Source organism: Geotrypetes seraphini, chromosome 3 (assembly GCF_902459505.1).
Source record: "Geotrypetes seraphini chromosome 3, aGeoSer1.1, whole genome shotgun sequence".
Taxonomy (NCBI): Eukaryota; Metazoa; Chordata; class Amphibia; order Gymnophiona; family Dermophiidae; genus Geotrypetes; species Geotrypetes seraphini.
In genome coordinates, this window is record NC_047086.1 from 236,038,574 (window position 1) to 236,058,396 (window position 19,823).

The following is a 19,823-nucleotide window of genomic DNA, read 5'->3' on the forward strand; positions in this document are numbered from 1 at the left end:
CTTTCTGGGGGAAGAACAAGCTCTACAGGAGGGACGGACTGCACCTGAGCACGGCTGGGACGAGGTTGCTGGCACGCAACGTCCAGAGCAGCATAGACTTGGCTTTAAACTGAGGAGAAGGGGAAAGCCGACAGTCGACCTGACCTCGACACATCGGACCAAAGTATCAAACAAGGATACTGAACCAGAAATTTGTAAAAGAGGGCTCGGGACTGAGAGGGAACTTTTGGGAAAAGGATACATGGATGCAATGCAGGGAGCCAATGCACAAACGAACCTAGCAAGCAGAATTAAGAGAGAGCAACAGGAGCCAGAGGGTCATCCAAACACGGGGGAGCAGGCTGAGGACAACATAGACACACCGCAGGATGGGGATGAACACAACAAAGCTCCGGGGCTGGCAACCCATGAGGAGGTTGGCAGGGGCGCCAAACCACGAGGAAAACCAGCGGAAAAGGCAAACAACCAGGACTTAAATTGCCTATACACTAATGCTAGGAGAACTAGAAGTCATAGCCAATACAAAGGACCTGGACATAATAGGAGTCACAGAAACGTGGTGGACTGACGACAACAAATGGGATGTGGCCATACCAGGGTACAAACTCTACAGGAGGGACAGGACACACAAGAAGGGTGGAGGAATAGCGCTTTATATAAAGGACTCCATACCTTCAACCAGGATAGAAACAACAGTAAGGGCAGACGACTTGGAATCACTATGGATTAAGCTACCTGGAGGAGCTGGAGCAGACATAAAATTGGGCCTGTACTATCGCCCACCTGGACAAACGGAAGCACTCGACCAGGACCTGGAGGCTGAGCTGAGGCAGATATGCAAAAGCGGAAGCGTGATGGTGATGGGAGACTTCAACTACCCTGGGATAGACTGGAGTATTGGACACTCAAACTGCACAAGGGAGACCAAATTCCTGGAAACCACGAGGGACTGTTTCATGGAACAGCTGGTCACGGAACCAACACGGGGGGATGCAACTCTCGACCTAATCCTCAATGGGCTAGGGGGACCTGCAAAGGAGGTGGCGGTGCTAGAACCCCTAGGAAACAGCGATCACAACATGATCCAGTGCAAGCTGGAAATTGGACCATCAAAGGTGAAAAGATCCACAGCGACAGCACTCAACTTCAAAAAAGGGAATTATGATGGCATGAGGAAACTGGTGGGAAAGAAACTCAATGGTAGCGAAAGGAAGATGGAGTCTGTAGAAAAAGCCTGGTCCCTACTCAAGGGCACGGTGCAAGAGGCACAGAACCTGTACATCCCCAGATTCAGGAAGGGGTGCAAAAAAAACCGAACAAAAAACCCAGCGTGGATAACAACTGCAGTGAAAAAGGCGATAAGTGACAAGAAAACATCGTTCAAAAAATGGAAAAAGGACCAAACAAAGGACAACCAAATGGAACACAAAGAACACCAAAGGAAGTGTCACCGTGTGGTTAAAAAAGCTAAAAGGGAATATGAGGAGAGACTGGCGGGGGAAGCAACAAACTTCAAATCGTTCTTCAGATATGTGAAGGGGAAGCAACCGGCAAAGGAAGAAGTGGGGCCATTGGATGATGGAGACAAAAAAGGAGTGGTAAAAGAGGAAAAAGAGATAGCAGACAGGTTAAATAAGTTCTTCACGTCAGTCTTCACGAGGGAGGATACATCCAATATTCCGGAACCGGAGGACATCGTAAATGGGGATCGGGATGAAAAGCTGGTCCAACTAGAGGTAAGCCAAGAGGATGTCCTCAGGCAGATAGACAGACTAAAGAGCGACAAATCGCCAGGTCCGGACGGCATTCACCCAAGGGTACTCAAGGAACTAAGGAACGTAATAGCAGAGCCACTTCGCCAAATATGTAACCTATCCTTAAAGACTGGAGAGATCCCGGAGGATTGGAAAATTGCAAATGTCACACCCATCTTCAAGAAGGGTTCAAGGGGGGACCCAGGGAACTACAGGCCGGTGAGCTTGACCTCGGTCCCGGGAAAAATGATGGAAGCACTGATTAAGGACAGTATCTGTGAACACATAGAAAACAATGGACAGCTAAAGTCGAGCCAGCACGGCTTCTGCAAGGGTAGGTCATGCCTCACAAACTTATTGTACTTCTTTGAGGGAGTAAATAGACAGGTGGATAGGGGGGAATCCATTGACATCATTTACCTTGACTTTCAAAAAGCCTTTGACAAGGTACCGCATGAAAGATTGCTTAAAAAACTGTGGAGACACGGGGTGCAAGGGGAGGTCCACCGATGGATCAAAAACTGGCTGGCAGACAGGAAACAGAGGGTTGGAGTGAAGGGCCATTACTCAGACTGGCATGGGGTCACGAGCGGAGTTCCGCAGGGGTCGGTGCTGGGACCGCTCCTGTTCAATATATTTATTAATGACCTGGAGGCGGGAACAAATTGCGAAGTTATTAAATTTGCGGATGACACCAAACTCTACCGCAGGGTTGAAACCATGGAAGACTGCGAAGATCTGCAAAGGGACCTAACGACGCTAGAAGAATGGGCCAAAAAATGGCAAATGAACTTTAATGTAGGGAAATGCAAGGTCATGCATGTAGGGAAAAAGAACCCGATGTTCAGCTACAAAATGGGAGGATCACTGCTAGGGGTAAGTAACCTTGAAAGAGACCTGGGAGTGATGGTGGACACGTCTTTAAAGGCGTCGGCACAGTGCGCCACAGCCTCAAGAAAAGCAAACAAAATGTTGGGTATCATTAAGAAGGGTATCACGACCAGGACAAAGGAGGTCATCCTGCCACTGTATCGTGCAATGGTGCGACCGCATCTGGAGTACTGTGTCCAATATTGGTCGCCGTACCTCAAAAAGGACATGGCGGTACTTGAGGGAGTCCAGAGAAGAGCAACTAAACTGATAAGCGGTATGGAAAACCTCTCATATACTGACAGACTGAAAAAGCTGGGGCTGTTCTCCCTGGAAAAGCGGAGACTTAGAGGAGACATGATAGAAACCTTCAAGATCCTGAAGGGTATAGAAAAAGTAGACAGGGACAGATTTTTCAGATTACGGGGAACCACAAGTACAAGGGGGCACTCGGAAAAATTAAAAGGAGACAGGTTTAAAACAAATGCCAGAAAGTTCTTTTTCACCCAGAGGGTGGTGGACACATGGAACGCGCTCCCGGAGGCTGTGATAGGCCGGAGCACGTTACAAGGCTTCAAAGAAGGTTTGGATAGGTTCCTAGAGGATAAAGGAATTGAAGGGTACAGATAAGAGTAGCGGTAGGTTATAGGGATAGTCTGGGACCATTGCTCAGGCAATGGGCCTGATGGGCCGCCGCGGGAGCGGACCGCTGGGCGAGATGGACCTCTGGTCTGCCTCAGCGGAGGCAACTTCTTATGTTCTTATGTTCTTATGTCCTTTTACTAAACCTCGATAGCAGTTTTTAGCACAGGGAGCTGTGCTGAATGCCCCTCGCAGCTCCCTGTGCTAAATACTACTATCACGGTTTAGTAAAAGGGGGCCATAGTGCAAAATATAGACAGCAGATATAAATTCTCAAATTGGACACATTTTGATCACTAAATTGAAAATAAAATCATTTTTCCTACCTTTTTGTCTGGTGATTTCATGTCTCTGGTTGCATTTCTTCTGACTGTAAATCCAATATTTCTTTCTTTCTGCCCCTCCCCCTTTTCTTTCTGTCTCTTTCTTTCTCTCTCCCCCATGCCTGCTTGTCTTTCTATTTCCCCCTGCCCCCTCTTTATTTCTCTTTCTTTCTCTCCCTGCCTTTTTCTCTCTTCCTCCTGCCCCCTCTTGTCTTTCTTTTTCCCCCTGCCCCTCTTTATTTATCTTTCTTTCTCTCCCTGCCTTTTTCTCTCTTCCTCCTACCCCCTCTTTATTTCTGTCTTTCTCTCTCTCTCTCCCCCTGCCCCCTCTTTATTTCTCTCTCTCTCTCTCTCCCCCTGCCCCCTCTTTATTTCTCTCTCTCTCTCTCTCCCCCTGCCCCTCTTTATTTCTTTCTCTCTCTCTCCCCCTGCCCCTCTTTATTTCTTTCTCTCTCTCTCCCCCTGCCCCCTCTTTATTTCTTTCTCTCTCTCTCCCCCTGCCCCCTCTTTATTTCTTTCTCTCTCTCTCTCTCTCCCTGCCCCCTCATTATTTCTGTCTTTCTTTCTCTCCCTGCCCCCCTTCCCCCAAGCCATCTCCCTGCCTTTTTCTCTCTTCCTCCTGCCCCCTCTTGTCTTTCTTTTTCCCCCTGCCCCTCTTTATTTCTCTTTCTTTCTCTCCCTGCCTTTTTCTCTCTTCCTCCTACCCCCTCTTTATTTCTGTCTTTCTCTCTCTCTCTCCCCCCTGCCCCCTCTTTATTTCTCTCTCTCTCTCTCTCTCCCCTGCCCCCTCTTTATTTCTTTCTCTCTTTCTCCCCCTGCCCCCTCTTTATTTCTTTCTCTCTCTCTCCCCCTGCCCCCTCTTTATTTCTTTCTCTCTCTCTCCCCCTGACCCCTCTTTATTTCTTTCTGTCTTTCTTTCTCTCCCTGCCCCCCTTCCCCCAAGCCACCACGCCGATTTCTCCCTGCTTCCCCGAGCCAGGCCTGGCGCATACAATCGCCGGACCCACAAGCCTTCACCTCTGACATCAATTCTGACGTCAGAGAGGAAGTTCCAGGAAACATATCAAGGGGGTTGGGTGGTCATTGGATGATGACCCGAATATAGGATGAGACAAGTTTCTCAAGTTTTAATGAACATTTGATACATTTGATATATCGCCTATCTTAATTCTAAGCGATTGTACATAATATAATAAAATCAGGGGGGGTTCAATAACCACAAAGTAACTTATTACAAAGACTGAACAAACTAACGTAATACAAAAGGGAGAGTGGTGAACTACAATAAGATTTAAGAAAAAGAGAACAAAAAAGGCTAAAACAGTTTTGTTCTGCCTTTGACTGTTTTGTCTCATATTGAAGAATCACAGTATGACCTTTGATGGGTGGGGGGCAGTCTGTGTTTGGGTAGTTGTTCGCATTGTTTATGATTCTGTTTCTGTTTGCAATTTTTCAATAAACCTTTATCGATAAAAAAAAAGGATAAAACAGGAGGAGAGGAGGGGGTATTGTTCTTGCTGCCTGAGTCGAGTAAAAAATCTCGTCCTGTATTTGAGTATATACGGTAACACTGGGATTCACACCTGCTTCTGGGAATGTCTAGGGTTTATAAAGTTATTTGGGCAGTACTATGCAGGAGGTTTAGGATAGGTGTCTCCTTTAACCCCCCTAGTGTTTTTCTTCTACTTCCCCCCCACCCCCCAATTAGTTAATGCTACATGGTTGCCGATTTTAAATAATATGGAAAACATTAAGATGTAGTATAGTTTTGTTTTAAATGGCAGACAAAACACATTTAAATGCTAATAATGCCTGTAATTGTATGTTCTCTGAAATATCAACATACACATGTACCATATATACTCGAATAGAAACCGAGATTTTTGAGCCAAAAAATGGGGGTCTTTATATTTAATTCAGCGCTAACCCACTCCTCTCCTGAACCTGTTGCAGGCCTCTGCCAGTCCTGCCGTGAGACCTTGTGGTCCAGTGGTGGCCAGGACATAAGGGATCCCTCCCGTCTCCTGTTGCAGCCGAGTCTAAGAATTTTTACCTCCCTCCCCCGCCCTGGTGGTCCAATAGTGAACTGCGGCAGGAATGATCTTCTTTCGCTCCTGTCTGCACAGAACTGCTAGCTGATTGGCTGTTGCTAGTGGCTCTGCATGGGCAGGAACAAAGGAAGGTCAATCATGCTGCAGTTTACCACTGGACTACCAGAGATACTAAAAGTACACAGGGGAGGGAGGTAGAAATTCGTAGGATCGGCTTGGACAGGGATCCCTCCTGTCCCGGCCACCGCTGGATCACCAGGTCTCACAGCAGGCCCAGTGGAGGCCTGCAAGTCATCAGGAGGGAGGGGGGACAGGGGACAGAACTTGGCAGGAAGGGAGTGGGGCTGGATGCAGAGACTGGCAGGGGAGTGAGTGAGTGAGGGAGCTGGATGCAGAGCCTGGCAGAGCAGCAAGTGCGGGGGAGCAGGGTACAGAGCCTGGCAGAGCAGGACAAAGCACTGCACTTTAATATTAACCCCCCCTCAAACTGTTTTCCTCCTTTTTTGGGGGGAAAAGGTTACCTCCGTTTTATATTCGAGTATATAAGGTAAATACTGATACTTATATGTATATGTTGCAGTTTCCTCTGTTGATATTGTAGATGAGAATTGCAAAATAGTTGCTGTCACTGCACATAGCACGTTCGCATCCATTTCTACATGTATTTTAGAAAAGGCTCTACATTTGGAATATCTTTTTCAAAAATATTACCAGAATTGTGTACAATCTAACCTGGATGTCTCTGCTACAACTTCTACTTTCTTTCTAAAATCACTTTTAATATATCTGGCTCCAAATGAATAACAGGTAATAGTAGAAACCAGAACTCGGGATAACCTAATTTCAAACTTATTTTCTGTCCAGCTGCATATTCATATTTTATTTCAAACTAATCATGATTCACAAAGTATTGACAACGTTGTACAGGACTGCTTAAGACTGATCAGTTACAAAGTCCTTACCTCAGATTTTTAAAGCAGAGTTGTGAAAATGCATTTGGGGATAGTATGATTTGTTTCTTGTCACAGGGAGGGTAGTGTATGGAATAACTGTACCAGGAACTTTTCTAACCACTGGTCTTTAGTCTTCACTGTTAACATCAAGTCATTCCTTCATTTCATAAAGTATGGAATTTGAGAGCACTTATGCAGTTAATTTGTTTTTTTAGTTTGAGTTTAGTAACAATTGTTGTTCTTTTTCAGAGCTGAACTGATAATGGATGAAGGCCAGCAGCATCCGCACTGTAATAATTGTGTAAACCGACGCTGTATGATCCGACCAGAGACTGGAGTTTCCTGTGACATAATTAGGTGCCCATTGATTTGTGGAGCCGTTTTTCATGCCTGCAAAGCTGATGAACACCATATTTTATGTCCACTTGAAAGAGTGCCTTGCTTAAACAGTGGCTTTGGATGTCCTTTTACTGTTGTCCGAAGCAAAATTGCAGAGCATCTGGAAATGTGTCCTGCTAGCGTAGTATGCTGTACGATGGAATGGAATCGATGGCCAGTAAGTTATGCAGACCGAAAGTCCTACGAAAATCTAAGTAAAGATGTTGATGAAGTGGAACAGCTAGATATGGCTTTAGCTCTTCAAGACCAACGAATGCTGCTAGAATCTCTAAAGGTAGCAACTATGGTGTCAAAAACAGCTGAGAAGATGTCAGAACCTGCAGAGCAAATATCTGTTAAATCAAGCATCCCTGGCAAAATATTCTCAAATGCTGTAATGACTGGTGAAAAATCCTATAGTGCTCTTTATCAAGCTACTGTAGAAACAACCAGAAGTTTAACTGCTGCTTTAGATATTTTAAATAACGCTACAAGAGAAATTGGAATGCTCAGTACAAGGTTATGTGAGGCAAACCGTGAGACTATTGAAAATTTGAAGATAAAAGAGCAAAGTATTACAGATTGTTTGCAGAATGGACTACTAGAAGACCAAGAATGTTTTGATGAAGATGACATGGGTGCAACTGGTGGAACCGATTGTCATGTAGAGTCGCAATTAAATATTTCAAGTGACTCTTGCTGTGGAATAGATGAGCAATGCCGTTTAAATGGTGATATGAATACAAACGAAGTACCTGCTTTGTGTAATGGGTTCCATATAGAAAATTCATATTCTGAACTTATGGACCACAGTGATATGGAGTTAGATGTCTATCATCCCAAGCAATCTATTTTTGTAAATGGTACCTGTATGATCTTAGAGGAAGAGTATCAAAATAATTCCTTAAAGCCTTACAATTCTTTACCAATTGCAAAACAACAATTAGCAGAAGTGTTATCTACAAACAACTTGTCTAATGGTGCTATTCATGATGATCTAATCTCTGAAGAGTCCAATATGGAACAAATATTGAAGAGAAAATTAGAAAAGGATGTACTAAATTATGCAGCTGTATTTGGTCAACAGCCCTTCCTTGTTTGCACATACTCATTCAGGAAAATGGAAGACAAGGCAGTTGATACATCAGATTTAGAGATTACAGAGGATCCTATGGGCCTTCAAGGGATTGATCTCATTACAGCTGCTTTACTCTTTTGTCTAGGAGATTCTCCTGGTGGAAGAGGGATTTCAGATAGTTGTTATGTCGATGAGTATCATGTTGATTTTGGAACACAGACTTTTTCTCTTCCATCTGCATTACTGGCTACAAACACAATGGTAGGGGAGATCGCTTCTGCTTCTGCATGTGATCATGCCAACCCACAGCTCTCGAATCCAAGTCCTTTTCAGACACTTGGCCTGGACCTGGTACTAGAATGTGTGGCTAGATATCAAACTAAACAGCGTTCAATGTTTACTTTTGTCTGTGGACAGCTATTTCGAAGAAATGAATTTTCTTCTCATTTTAAGAATGTGCATGGTGATATTCATGCTGGCCTCAATGGTTGGATGGAACAGAGATGTCCATTAGCATATTATGGTTGTACGTACTCTCAGCGCAGATTTTGCCCTTCAACTCAAGGGTCAAAGATTATTCATGACCGCCATTTAAGATCATTTGGAGTTCAACCTCATGTAAATACAATATCGGAATCTGCTGTGTCCAATTTGCTATGTCTGCCTGTTGATCACTTAAGCAGTTTACCTTTTGAGGTTCTTCAGCATATTGCTGGCTTCTTAGATGGCTTTAGTTTGTGCCAGCTTTCAAGAACATCACGGCTAATGAGGGATGTATGTGCCAGCTTGCTTCAGGCGCGTGGAATGGTCATTTTGCTGTGGGAAAAAAGACAGTATCCAAATGGAAGTTCATCCTGGCAAATAAAAGATAAGGTTAGTTCACTGCCTTTTTGTGTTTATGCATAATCATTGTGTAATATACAAAAATTTTTTAATAGGCTGCCTCACTTCCGCTTTTAAAGCTGAAATAACTTATATGCAGTTTCTGTATCAGTACATACATTCCCTCTTAAGACTATAAGATTGAAACTACATGTCCATATTTACACTTACTATTTAGCATAAACATTTTTTGAGAAAGTTTATGCATGCGTTTGTGAAAATAAAAAAGTATGTGGTACAAACTTTGCCCTAACTCCAAATATGGTGCTTCCTTATTCATCAGGGATAAAAGGATGCACCATGGTGTTACCATAATGCTGTTTACCCACATACCTCAAGCAATCATATACTTATCCTTGCATAAATCTCTGTTCATGGCAATACTTTTTAAAATTGCCTTTGAGTGCATATATGCAAATCAGAATGCAGCATCATATTCCTTTATGTATTTTAAATGTAGTAATTCTGAAATCCAAGCAGGATATCTTTGACCTTCAAGATTTCCTTGAAAGTAGAGCGTCACTCTCTCTGCTGTGTGTAAATGGCTTTAAATTTAAAGGGGTTGGGACTTGTATATCACTTTTTCTGTGTGTGGTTACAATCAAAATGGTTTACATATTTTTTTAACAGGTAGAGAGTTATTTTGTACCTGGGGTGATGAAAGAGTTGCAGTGGGAATCGAACTCACAACCTCAGGGTGCAGAGGCAGCTGCTCTAACCACTAGACCATTCCAAGATAGTTTTAAAAGCTGTTACTTTTTATGTTAAGTCTTTACTGCTTTGCTCATGCATATTAACTGTAGCACCAGCAGCAGATGAATTGAGATACTAGTGGGATAGCGCACATCTACCAACAGGTAGAGAGAACTGATTTGCAGGTGCTCGTCTTAGATGGAACTCCTCCTGGCCGATTAGCATGCTCTTTTTCCAGCAGGCAGATGGATGCCGTCGTCCTAGCTCCTAGCTTCTTCAACTAAAATAACTCTTCACTCCTGTTTTTTTTGCTTGAGTTGAGTGGTTGAGTGGTGTCAGCTTTAGAAGCTACACCTGGCCCCCCCAGGTCCCTGCCCCCCCAGGTCCCTTCCCCACTCTCCCATGTATGTATGTATGTATGTATGTGTATATTTATATCCTATATAATAAAACCCTAGAGCTCTTGAAATTTTGTGATCCCTGTCGCCGTGATTTCTGATCCGTGGCAGCCAATCCGGCGGCAGGGAACATTCTGGCCACTCCCCTCCTCCCGCCCTCACTCACCCTGGAAGCCAGGCAAGCTCTCTCTCCCTGCCCGCGTCCTCGGCAGAGAACACAACTCGGCCCTCACTCGCCGCCGCCGCTGCTGCTGCTGATCCTCCTGAAGAGCAGCTGCGATGGTGGCCGGCTTTAGCGAACCTCGCAGGCCGCTCTCCAACTCGGTAGCACGTTCCCTCTGACATGATCCCGTGCGTCAGAGGGAACGTGCTACCGAAGCTGGAGAGCGGCCTGCGAGGTTCGCTAAAACCGGCCACCATCGCAGGCTGCTCTTCAGGAGGATCAGCAGCGTAAGAGGAGCCACCACCGGCACTTTTAAAACTAACCTTCGGCCGCAGCAGGCCAGCCTGCGGGAAGGGAAGGGGGATGGGCCGAACGGAGCAGGACAGCTCAGGTAAGAGAAGGGAATGGGGGGTGGGGGAAAATGCTGCAACTACTTCACAAGGACCTGGAGGGGAAGGGAAATATCACTGCTGCTTCTGCAAAGGAAAGTGTGGGGGGGGGGAGAGAAGGGAATGGGGGGATGCGGGAAAATGCTGCTACTACTTCACAGGGATCTGGAAGGGAAGGGAAATTTCACTGCTGCTTCTGCAAAGGAAAGTGGGGGGGGGGGGGGGGGGAGAGACAGAAAGAAATACAGACAGACAAAGGAGGCCAGGGAGAGAGACAGACAGAAATAAAGACAGACAGGGGACCAGAGAATCAGACAGAAAAAAAGACAGACAGACAAAGGGTGCCAGGGAGAGAGAGAGAGAAAAATAGCAGGAGGGAGAGAGACAGAAAGCAAGGAAGAAAGAGACAGGAGCAGGGAGAGAGACGTAAACAAAGAAAGACAGACAAGCATATATTCTAGCACCCGTTAATGTAACGGGCTTAAACACTAGTATATATATATATATGCATAAGAAGAGCTGTGAAGGGGTGGTGGTGGACCCAGGGGAGGTAAAAGGAAGGGAGAATGGACAGGGGGAGCAGGCAAGGGGTGGTGATGGACAGACAAGGAAAAAGAAAGACAGAAAGAAAGCGGCTAAGGAGAGAGAGAGAAAGAAATAGAGAGACACACACACATATATTCTGGCACGTCCGGAGCAAATCAGGGCAGTAGAAGGGCCCGAAGCAGCGTGTGAAGACTGTTGCACACGCTGCTTGAATCGCTAGTCGGGCCTGCGGTAAGGGAAGAGGGGGGGCGGCAAATGATTCGGGTCCCGGGCAGCGGAAAGTTGGTGGGCTCCTCGGTGGGGGCGCTGAGTGGCCGCGATCCCTCTCCTCCCAGACCCCCCCACCCCCCGGAGGAACGGAGATCGGCGGCTACAGCCGCTGGCTTCGGCGTCTTCTATCCACTGCGGCCAACCCTAGCGGAAACAGGAAGTAGTCAGAGAGGGCGGGCCGCAGTGGACAGAAGACAGCAAAGCCAGCGTTAGCGCAGTGCAGCACTTTTCTCTTTATTTTTAAAAGCGGGTGAGCCGGCGAGAAGGAGGAGGTGGTGGTTTTGGCAGTGAGTGAGGGCGGGAGGGGGGGGGAGTCACCGGCTGTGCTGTGCTTTCCCGATCTGTCTGCCGCATACGCACTCTGGCCACGGACCTACGGATCAGGGATGACAAATCACGCAGGTCTGAGTGCGCATGCGCGGCTAGCTTTTTATTATATAGGATATATATATATATAAATATATATATAAGTAAAAGAGAACAGAGACCAGCTTTGGTTAGGCAGTTACTTTACTGTCCTTTCTTTTACAACTGCAACTACTGGCGTTCACAAGAACTGAATTTCCCTAGAGGCAGAACTGGGATGGCGTAAGCGCTGTATATCAGTTTAAATATTTTACTACCATTGGGGTCTATTCATAGACATGGTTTGTGTTTGGAGCGTTTGTTATGGCGGCAGAAGCACTGAAGAGGTGTTCATGCTGTGGGAAGTTGCGAACTTCATCTGGGGTTTGTGTGGCCAGCTGCTTCGACGTTCCCGCTGAGGAGCCCATCATGGTATCTGAGGGTGCTTCATTTTCCCGTGCTGTTGACGCGTGCTCGCATTCTTCCCTCTCAGCAGCTCCCATCGCGTCACAGGCCTCTTCTCCGGGGGATGAGATGGTGACTTGGCGGCTGAGTTTTCTCAAGGTTTTGGGTCATCTGTGGTACATGAAATGCCTGGCGCCGAGGTGTCTCAGTCGGCAAACTGCTCGATGCCTTTTTTTCCTGACGTTGTGCTTTTTTGCTTCAAGATTCTAAACCTGCTCAGCCTGCAACTGGGTAAGCAGGGGAATCTTCTCAGACCATTGCTAGCCAGCCTTCTCTTAGCTCTGGACAGAGTCAGCAGGGGGGCTAAACACCGCAAGGTGGTCTCCATGACTGAGGAGGACCCACATTTGAGCTCAGTACTCCCTGTCTTTCCTGGGTCATCAGATAGTGTTGACATACAGGATTTGGATTTGGGGGAGGTACTGGTAGGGGGAGACAGATATTCCCACAGCATTGCACCTGTTCCATAGGGAGGAATTGACTGGCTTTATTTCTAAGGGATTGCAGGGTCTTAATATTTCTCAAGATGAACCTCAATCATCTGTGGCTCCTAGCCCTCTCATGGTAGGCACAAGAAAACCTTCCAAGACATTCCCTGTCCATGAAGCCATGCAGGAGCTCATTTCGGCCCAGTGGTCCACTCCAGAGGCGGGTCTCCGGGTGGCTTAATCTGTGAGGCAATTATATCTGGTGGCTCAGGACGAGTTAGAAAAGTTTAGGCTACTAAAAGTGGATGCTTTGGTGGCTGCTGTCACCAAGAAAACCACCATCCCTTAGAGATAGGGGTGGCATTAAAGAATGCCCAGGCTAGAAAGCTGGAGGCCTCTATGAAGTTGTGGCTTTAACTTTGCAGACTGTAGTGTGAAGCTCTTATGCGGCACGTGCTTGTCTTTAATGGATTCAACAGATTATGGATGGGATGGTGGAGTCTGGGGCAGGATGAATTCTTCGAGGGCCCCTAGGCATACAAGTACACTGAGCCTCCTAGCCCTGCCCTGCCCCCTGCCTCACCCCCATTTATTTACCTGTTTTCTTATTTACTTCTTATTTACTTCCTTTGCGGCCCTCCCCCCCTTCCCTTCCCGCGGACCCGACTGGCGATTTAAGCAGCGTGTCAGCAGTCTTCACACGCTGCTTTGGGTCCTTCTACTGCCCTGATTTACTCTGGCACGTCCGGAGCAAATCAGGGCAGTAGAAGGGCCCGAAGCAGCGTGTGAAGACTGTTGCACACGCTGCTTGAATCGCCAGTCGGGCCTGCGGTAAGGGAAGAGGGGGGGGCGGCAAATGATTCGGGTCCCGGGCAGCGGAAAGTTGGTGGGCTCCTCGGTGGGGGCGCTGAGTGGCCGCGATCCCTCTCCTCCCAGACCCCCCCACCCCCCGGAGGAACGGAGATCGGCGGCTACAGCCGCTGGCTTCGGCGTCTTCTATCCACTGCGGCCAACCCGCAGTGGATAGAAGTGGATATTTATTTTTTTCTTTTATTATAAAATTCAAAACAAATAACAAAGATTACCATACCAGTGCCAGTGTACAGTTTTAGTTCTATGCAAGCCCCAAACATCTCTGAACAAATCCCCCCTTCCTTCCCTTCTCACCTACTTGCCCAGGACTTTAACTCTGAACCCTTTCCATGCATATATAAAAGTGTTCAAATGTATTGTAAAGCAGTAATACTATCTGAACCATAAGTCTATATTAAGATCTTTTTGTAATACTTCCTTGATAATTCTTTTGTGATCCGCCTTGAACTGCAAGATAATGGCGGAATAGAAATCCCTGTCATTTAACTTTAACCCATATCAATAATAATAAAACGCTAGAGCGCGCATGCACTCTCGAAAATTTGTGAGTCCTGGCACCGTGAGGTGTGCTTCTGTGGCAACATTCTAACCTCACGGCACATGCGGGGGCTGAAAGCGCGCGACTGTTCTCTCTCCCTGTCCTCGGCGCGTCACCACCCGCCCTCACTCGCTGCTGCCTCTCACTGCGCCGTGAGGTGGCAACATTCTAATTGACACTTCATGGTGCTTGCAGGGGCTGGAGGCGCATGCCGCGACTGTGCTCTCTATATACCTCCCGGCTCCAGCGGACTAGGCAGCAATGGTGGACAGCAGTCCCGCTCCGGCCGTTGACCCTTCACAAACCTTCCGGCTCCAGCGGCGTAGGCAGCACTATAAATACGCTGCTTCGCGCCCTTCTCTGCCGATTTCCTCTGCCGCGTCTCTGATGACATCATCGGAGACAGACACGGCAGAGGAAATCGGCAGTAGAAGGCCACGAAGCAGCATGTTTAAAGTGCTGCCTATGCGGCTGGAGCCCCGAGGTTTGTCGGCGGTGGGAGGGTCAGGAGCAGGCAAGATCGAGCAGGACAATGGCATGACAACGGCAGTAAAAGAAGGGGGAGGGGCCGAACGGAGCAGGGAAGAGAAGATAAGAGAAGGGAAAGGGAGGTGGGGGAAAATGCTGCTACTGCTTCTGCACAGGAAAGGGGGGGGGATAGGAGGGAAATGCTGTTGCTGCTGCATAGGGAAGTGGGATGGAAATGCTGCTGCACAGGGAAATGGGGAAAAATGACAGACAGAGACAGCGGAGGGAGGGAGACAGAAAGAAAGAAAGACACAGGGGCAGGGAGAGGGACAGAAAGACAGACAGAGAAAGGGGGCCAGAGAGAGAGTCAGCAGGAGAGGGAAAGGGGGCTGCTTTGGGGGGGAGGGGTGTGCTTGGGGCAAACAGCTTTGCTCTGGGGGGAAGACAGAAGGGGCCATGGAGAGATAGGGAAAGGGGGCTGCTTTGGGGGGAGGTGTGCTGGGGAGAGACAGCTTTGCTCTGGGGGGGAGACAGAAGAGGGCCATGGAGAGACATTTGGGGGGAGGTGGGTGCTGGGGGCAGACAGCTTTGCTCGGGGGGGGGGAGGGGGAGACAGAAGGATACAGACAGCGGCCAAGGAGAGAGAGATAAAGAAACACAGACAGACAGACACACACATCTATTCTAGCACCCGTTAATGTAACGGGCTTAAAGACTAGTATATGTATAAACAACCAAATCTGTAACTCCTCTGGTACGTTCCACTCCACTCTGTTCACTTGTTCATTGTTTTTGTGTTCTTTTTGTAACTCTGTTTTTGTTACTAAAATCAATAAATATATTTGAAATCATTTGTAACAAAACAACAAGGCAAGCGGTCCACCAAAGAATTCAATGTGGATCGGCAGACAGTAAGGAGATTCAAATCAGGTTTATTCAAGGTGCTTCCAGGAACCATGCCTGATGCATTTCGCCAAACAAGGATGGTCAATGCTAACAGAAAACCATGTCTTTCATACACACAGGACACAGAGCCACCCTCACCCAGTATGGAATAAGTAATCACAAACTAACCACCCCCTCCCTTTTTACAAAAGCACAGAAGAGGTTTTTAGTGCTGGCTGGCAGGCTGAATGTTCTGCACTGTTCTGTCAATCAAAGGGATTCTATGACCTTCGGAACAGTAGAACATTCAGCATGCTGGGTTGTGCTACAAACCGAAGGAATGGTACAGTTTAGGGGGTGATGAACTTAGGTGGCCAAAGAGCGGGACTCGGGTGTGATTGTATGTGATGATCTTAAGGAGGCCCAACAGGTTGAAAAGGTGTCGGCAAACGCTAGAAGGATGCTAGGGTGCATAGGATGAGGTATGGCCAGTAGGAAAAAGGAAGTATTGATGCCCCTGTATAAGACTGGTGAGACCTCATTTAAAATGTGTGCAATTCTGGAGACTGTACCTTCAAAAAGGATGGAGTCGGTCTAGAGGAAAGCTATTAAATGGTACATGGTCTTCAACATAAGGCGTATGGGGACAGATTTAAAGATCTAAATATGTATACTTTGTAGAAAAGGCAGGAAAAAGGAGAACGATACTAATTGGCCAGGAGGAGTTCCATCCAAGAAGAGCACTTACAAATTGGTTCTCTCTATCTCTACTTGCTGGTAGATGTGCGCCATCCCACTAGTCTCTGGATTCATCTGCTGCATCTAAAGGGGAAAAAATTAGCAGATAAGAACATAATTTTTCCTTAGTATACTAGCATCATTGTAAAAAGGGAATTTGAGGTAAATGAGTGCGTACTTCTTTCTATACTGAGAATCTATCATAGGGCTAGTCTCTGTTAGGGCGCTGGTCTTTGACCAGAGGGCCGCCGCGTGAGCGGACTTCTGGGAATGATGGACCACTGGTCTGACCCAGCAGCGGCAATTCTTATGTTCTTAACATAAGAAGAAAATTTAATATTAATTTTGGTGCAAACATGCATTGCAGGACATTTTTACTAAAAAGGTTAAAATAATGTCTGCATTATATCCTATCAATATGCTGTTGACCACTGTAGGTTTTTGTAGATTGGAAAAAAAGATTCAATATTTGCATTTGCCTTTTTTTTAGGTGTGGCGATTCAGCACTGCCTTTTGTACTGTAAGGGATTGGAAGTTTGCTGACATCATAAGCATGGCCGACCATCTGAAGAAATGCAGTTACAATACCGTAGAGAAAAGGGAAGATGCAATCCCTCTACCCTGTATGTGTGTAACACGGGAGCTTACTAAAGAAGGACGTTCACTACGATCAGTCTTGAAGCCTGTACTTTAAATTTTATGGACATAACTGCACATACTCAAGCACCTGATATAACCTCTATGTAATATTATACATGACACTTTAACAGTGAAATCTGCTTTGTCTGTATATAGTATATATGTTTTGATGTGATGTTTATTTTTTTATACATAAAACGGTTTAGTCTAAGTAATGACAAATGCCTTAATGTTAGAAAAAATTTGGAACTTGCTGGACAGGGTAGTTCCATCTAATTTTTTTCCCTACAGAAAACAATATAAAACAAAACAAACAAAAGCTATCTTAGCATGGTTTGCTGATTTTTCACTAGTGCTCTAATTTGTTTGACAAATTGCAATATATTTTTTTTAACGCACATACAGATTTCAGATATGAAACTTTGAAATCCCTTCTCCTAGACCAAATAAATTATCATTATGCATTTGTATTCCATGTGGCAAAATACAGTATCCATATATCCAACACTTAACAGCTTGCATTGAATGTTCATCTAGGTAAGCCACTAAGTTTTGTGTTAAAAAAGTAGTAGTTTTCTTTCAATTTAAGCATATATAATACCTGTTTCTAATGTTTACTCTCAAATATCAGTGACCTAGGCTGTGCACTTTGATCTCGATAATTCATTAAGCAGTATGACTATAGCAAATTAAATCACATTTTTATTTTAAACCAGTGTTAGCACTTTATTTTTTTTAAAGTGTAAGCAAAAGTTTACTGTTGTTGTGTGCATAAGTTATCTCACTATGGGGAGCAAATATTGCATCTGATTCATAAAAGCAAATTTCACTTTTTTTAGTTACACATGCAATTATATTGGTAATTTATCAAGTTATATATCTTTATGAAAAATAAAATACATTTTAAAATATGAGAGATTAACTCTACACTTTTAGTCTTTGGTGTTTGAGAATTATTTTATAATTCGTTTTGGAATTAAGGAACTGGCACACCACAACTTTCTTGTGTAGAAATATTTGATGAGCAATTCTTTGATCTGGTTGTTTAGAGAAATTAATTACAGTTCCAAGCTAATGAAATGACCTGATGTATTCTACATGTTTGTAAGATGTGCTTTCTTTCTGTTCTAGTTGAATATAATAAAATAAAAACCTAACAGGGATGTTTGGGAAGCATTTAAATTACTGAATAAATGTTTTCCTTGGGTGTTTTTACACATTAGCATTACACAAGGCATGAGCAGTCCCAAAACCTTTGTACAAATCTGTTGTAGATTAAATATGTTTAATCTTTTTCTGAATAGATCAATCAGTGTTCTATAGCAGTGGTTCTTAAACCTGTCCTGGTGCACCCCCAGCCAGTCAGGTTTTCAAGATATATGCATGGGGCAGATGTGCATATAATATAGGTGACAGGCATGCAAATCTGCCTCATGCATATTCATTAGGGATATTTTGAAAACCCAATTGGCTTGGGTCCCCCAGGACAGGTTTAAGTACCACTGTTCTGTAGGAATATTTTTGGCAGACAATGTACAGGTTAAAGTAAGGAATTTATTATGACTTTTTTAGATACATAGGGATTATGTGAATGAGATTATTTACTTAAGCACAATAATATGGAGGCCATTAAAGAAGACAGGTTGTAAAATGTTTGCTGTTCCAATGAAAATTGTGTTTCTAGTTCAATAGGAACATTAGTTTTGAACCACTGGGATTATGCAAATTTACTCACGGGGTGTGTGTAGGGAGCCTCATTTGCATTTTTCCTCTCCGCCTCCCTTCTTGGATGTTCTGTACTCCTCAGTTATTCTCTCTACACTCTGTTCTGCTCGTGATTATTTCTTTGTTTCTTGGGTTTTTAATCATCTGGTTGAGAGGCTTTTCAGTGTTTGCAGAGGCTCCCAGTCTCGGGACATCTCTGGCTGTGGGAGACTTTCAGGTCAGAAGTCTGTATTCAAGGGGCCACCTGCATTGCAGGACACTCACTTTGCTAGCCTGCATTAATAGTTCTGAAGTTTGGGGACCAGTCCCTTGGTAGACTCACCCCAAGTTCTGTCTTCATTGGGTTTGAGCACAGGCTGAACAGCTCCTTGGCAGTTCTCCAGGAATTGGGGTTGACTGTGTTTCCTCCCCACAGTGTGCATGGTTAGGGGCTGAGGTCTTAGTCCTGCTGGAGGGATTGAGAAGACAGTCAGAAGAAGCAAGCAGTCTGGTTTCCAGGCTTGCTTGAGGCAGAGGTTCTTCCCTTCAGCTGGCTGCAGTGTCAGCCTATGCAGATCCCAGCCCAAAACATGGCACAGTGAGTACAGAGTACGGCAGCCATTTTGAATTTCCCAGTTTTTGAATGAAAGCTTCTTTGTTTCAAAACACCTCAATTTTGCTCAAAATCAGGTTCGATGGACTCCTCAGGCCAGGATACTCTGGATTCATGCCAGATTTGTGGTGGATGTTCCACGTGTAGTGCAGCTCATGAGGAGGGGGGTGCCCTGAGGAAGACACTCTTGTCGAAACACGGATTGTGTTGGATCCAGGGTCCAAGGCTTTCAACGGACTCAGTTCTAGAGGATTTTTACCTGGATTGTCAAGTTTTAAACATTAATAAAGTCCATCTCAGGAACATCACTTCTCCACAGTGGTTTTTTGTTACTCTGGATTCATGCCAGATTTGAGGTGGATGTTCCACGTGTAGCGCAGCTTTTGAGGAGGTGAGTGGACAGCCCAGGGAGAAGGGAGACGATGCAGAAAAATGCAAATGAGACTCTCTACATCAGTGGTCTCAAACTTGCGGCCCGCCAGGTACTATTTTGAGGCCCTCAGTATGTTTATCATAATCACAAAAGTGAAATAAAACAGTTTCTTGATCATATGTCTCTTTAGCTATAAATTACAATATTATTATTAAGACTTAGCCAAAAGGAAAGATTTATAAACTATAAAGAGTTTTACCTCATGCAAAATTATCATTTCTTTAATAAGACATTAACTATTTTTTCTGAGGCTCTCCCAAGTACCTACAAATCCAAAATGTGGCCCTTCAAAGGGTTTGAGTTT

General features: G+C 45.3%; 1 protein-coding gene across 1 annotated transcript in view; it reads left to right on the forward strand.

Annotated features, from left to right (window-relative positions):
• The window catches only part of FBXO30 (F-box protein 30), a 48,555-nt gene extending 30,859 nt beyond the window's left edge, over window positions 1-17,696 (forward strand). The window contains exons 2-3 of the mRNA XM_033938699.1: window positions 6,843-8,922; window positions 16,621-17,696. Coding sequence (XP_033794590.1) covers window positions 6,856-8,922; window positions 16,621-16,824 — 2,271 coding nt within the window. The 5' untranslated portion in view covers window positions 6,843-6,855 and the 3' untranslated portion in view covers window positions 16,825-17,696. The remainder of the gene's footprint in view (window positions 1-6,842; window positions 8,923-16,620) is intronic.
• The last annotated feature ends 2,127 nt before the right edge of the window (window positions 17,697-19,823 follow it).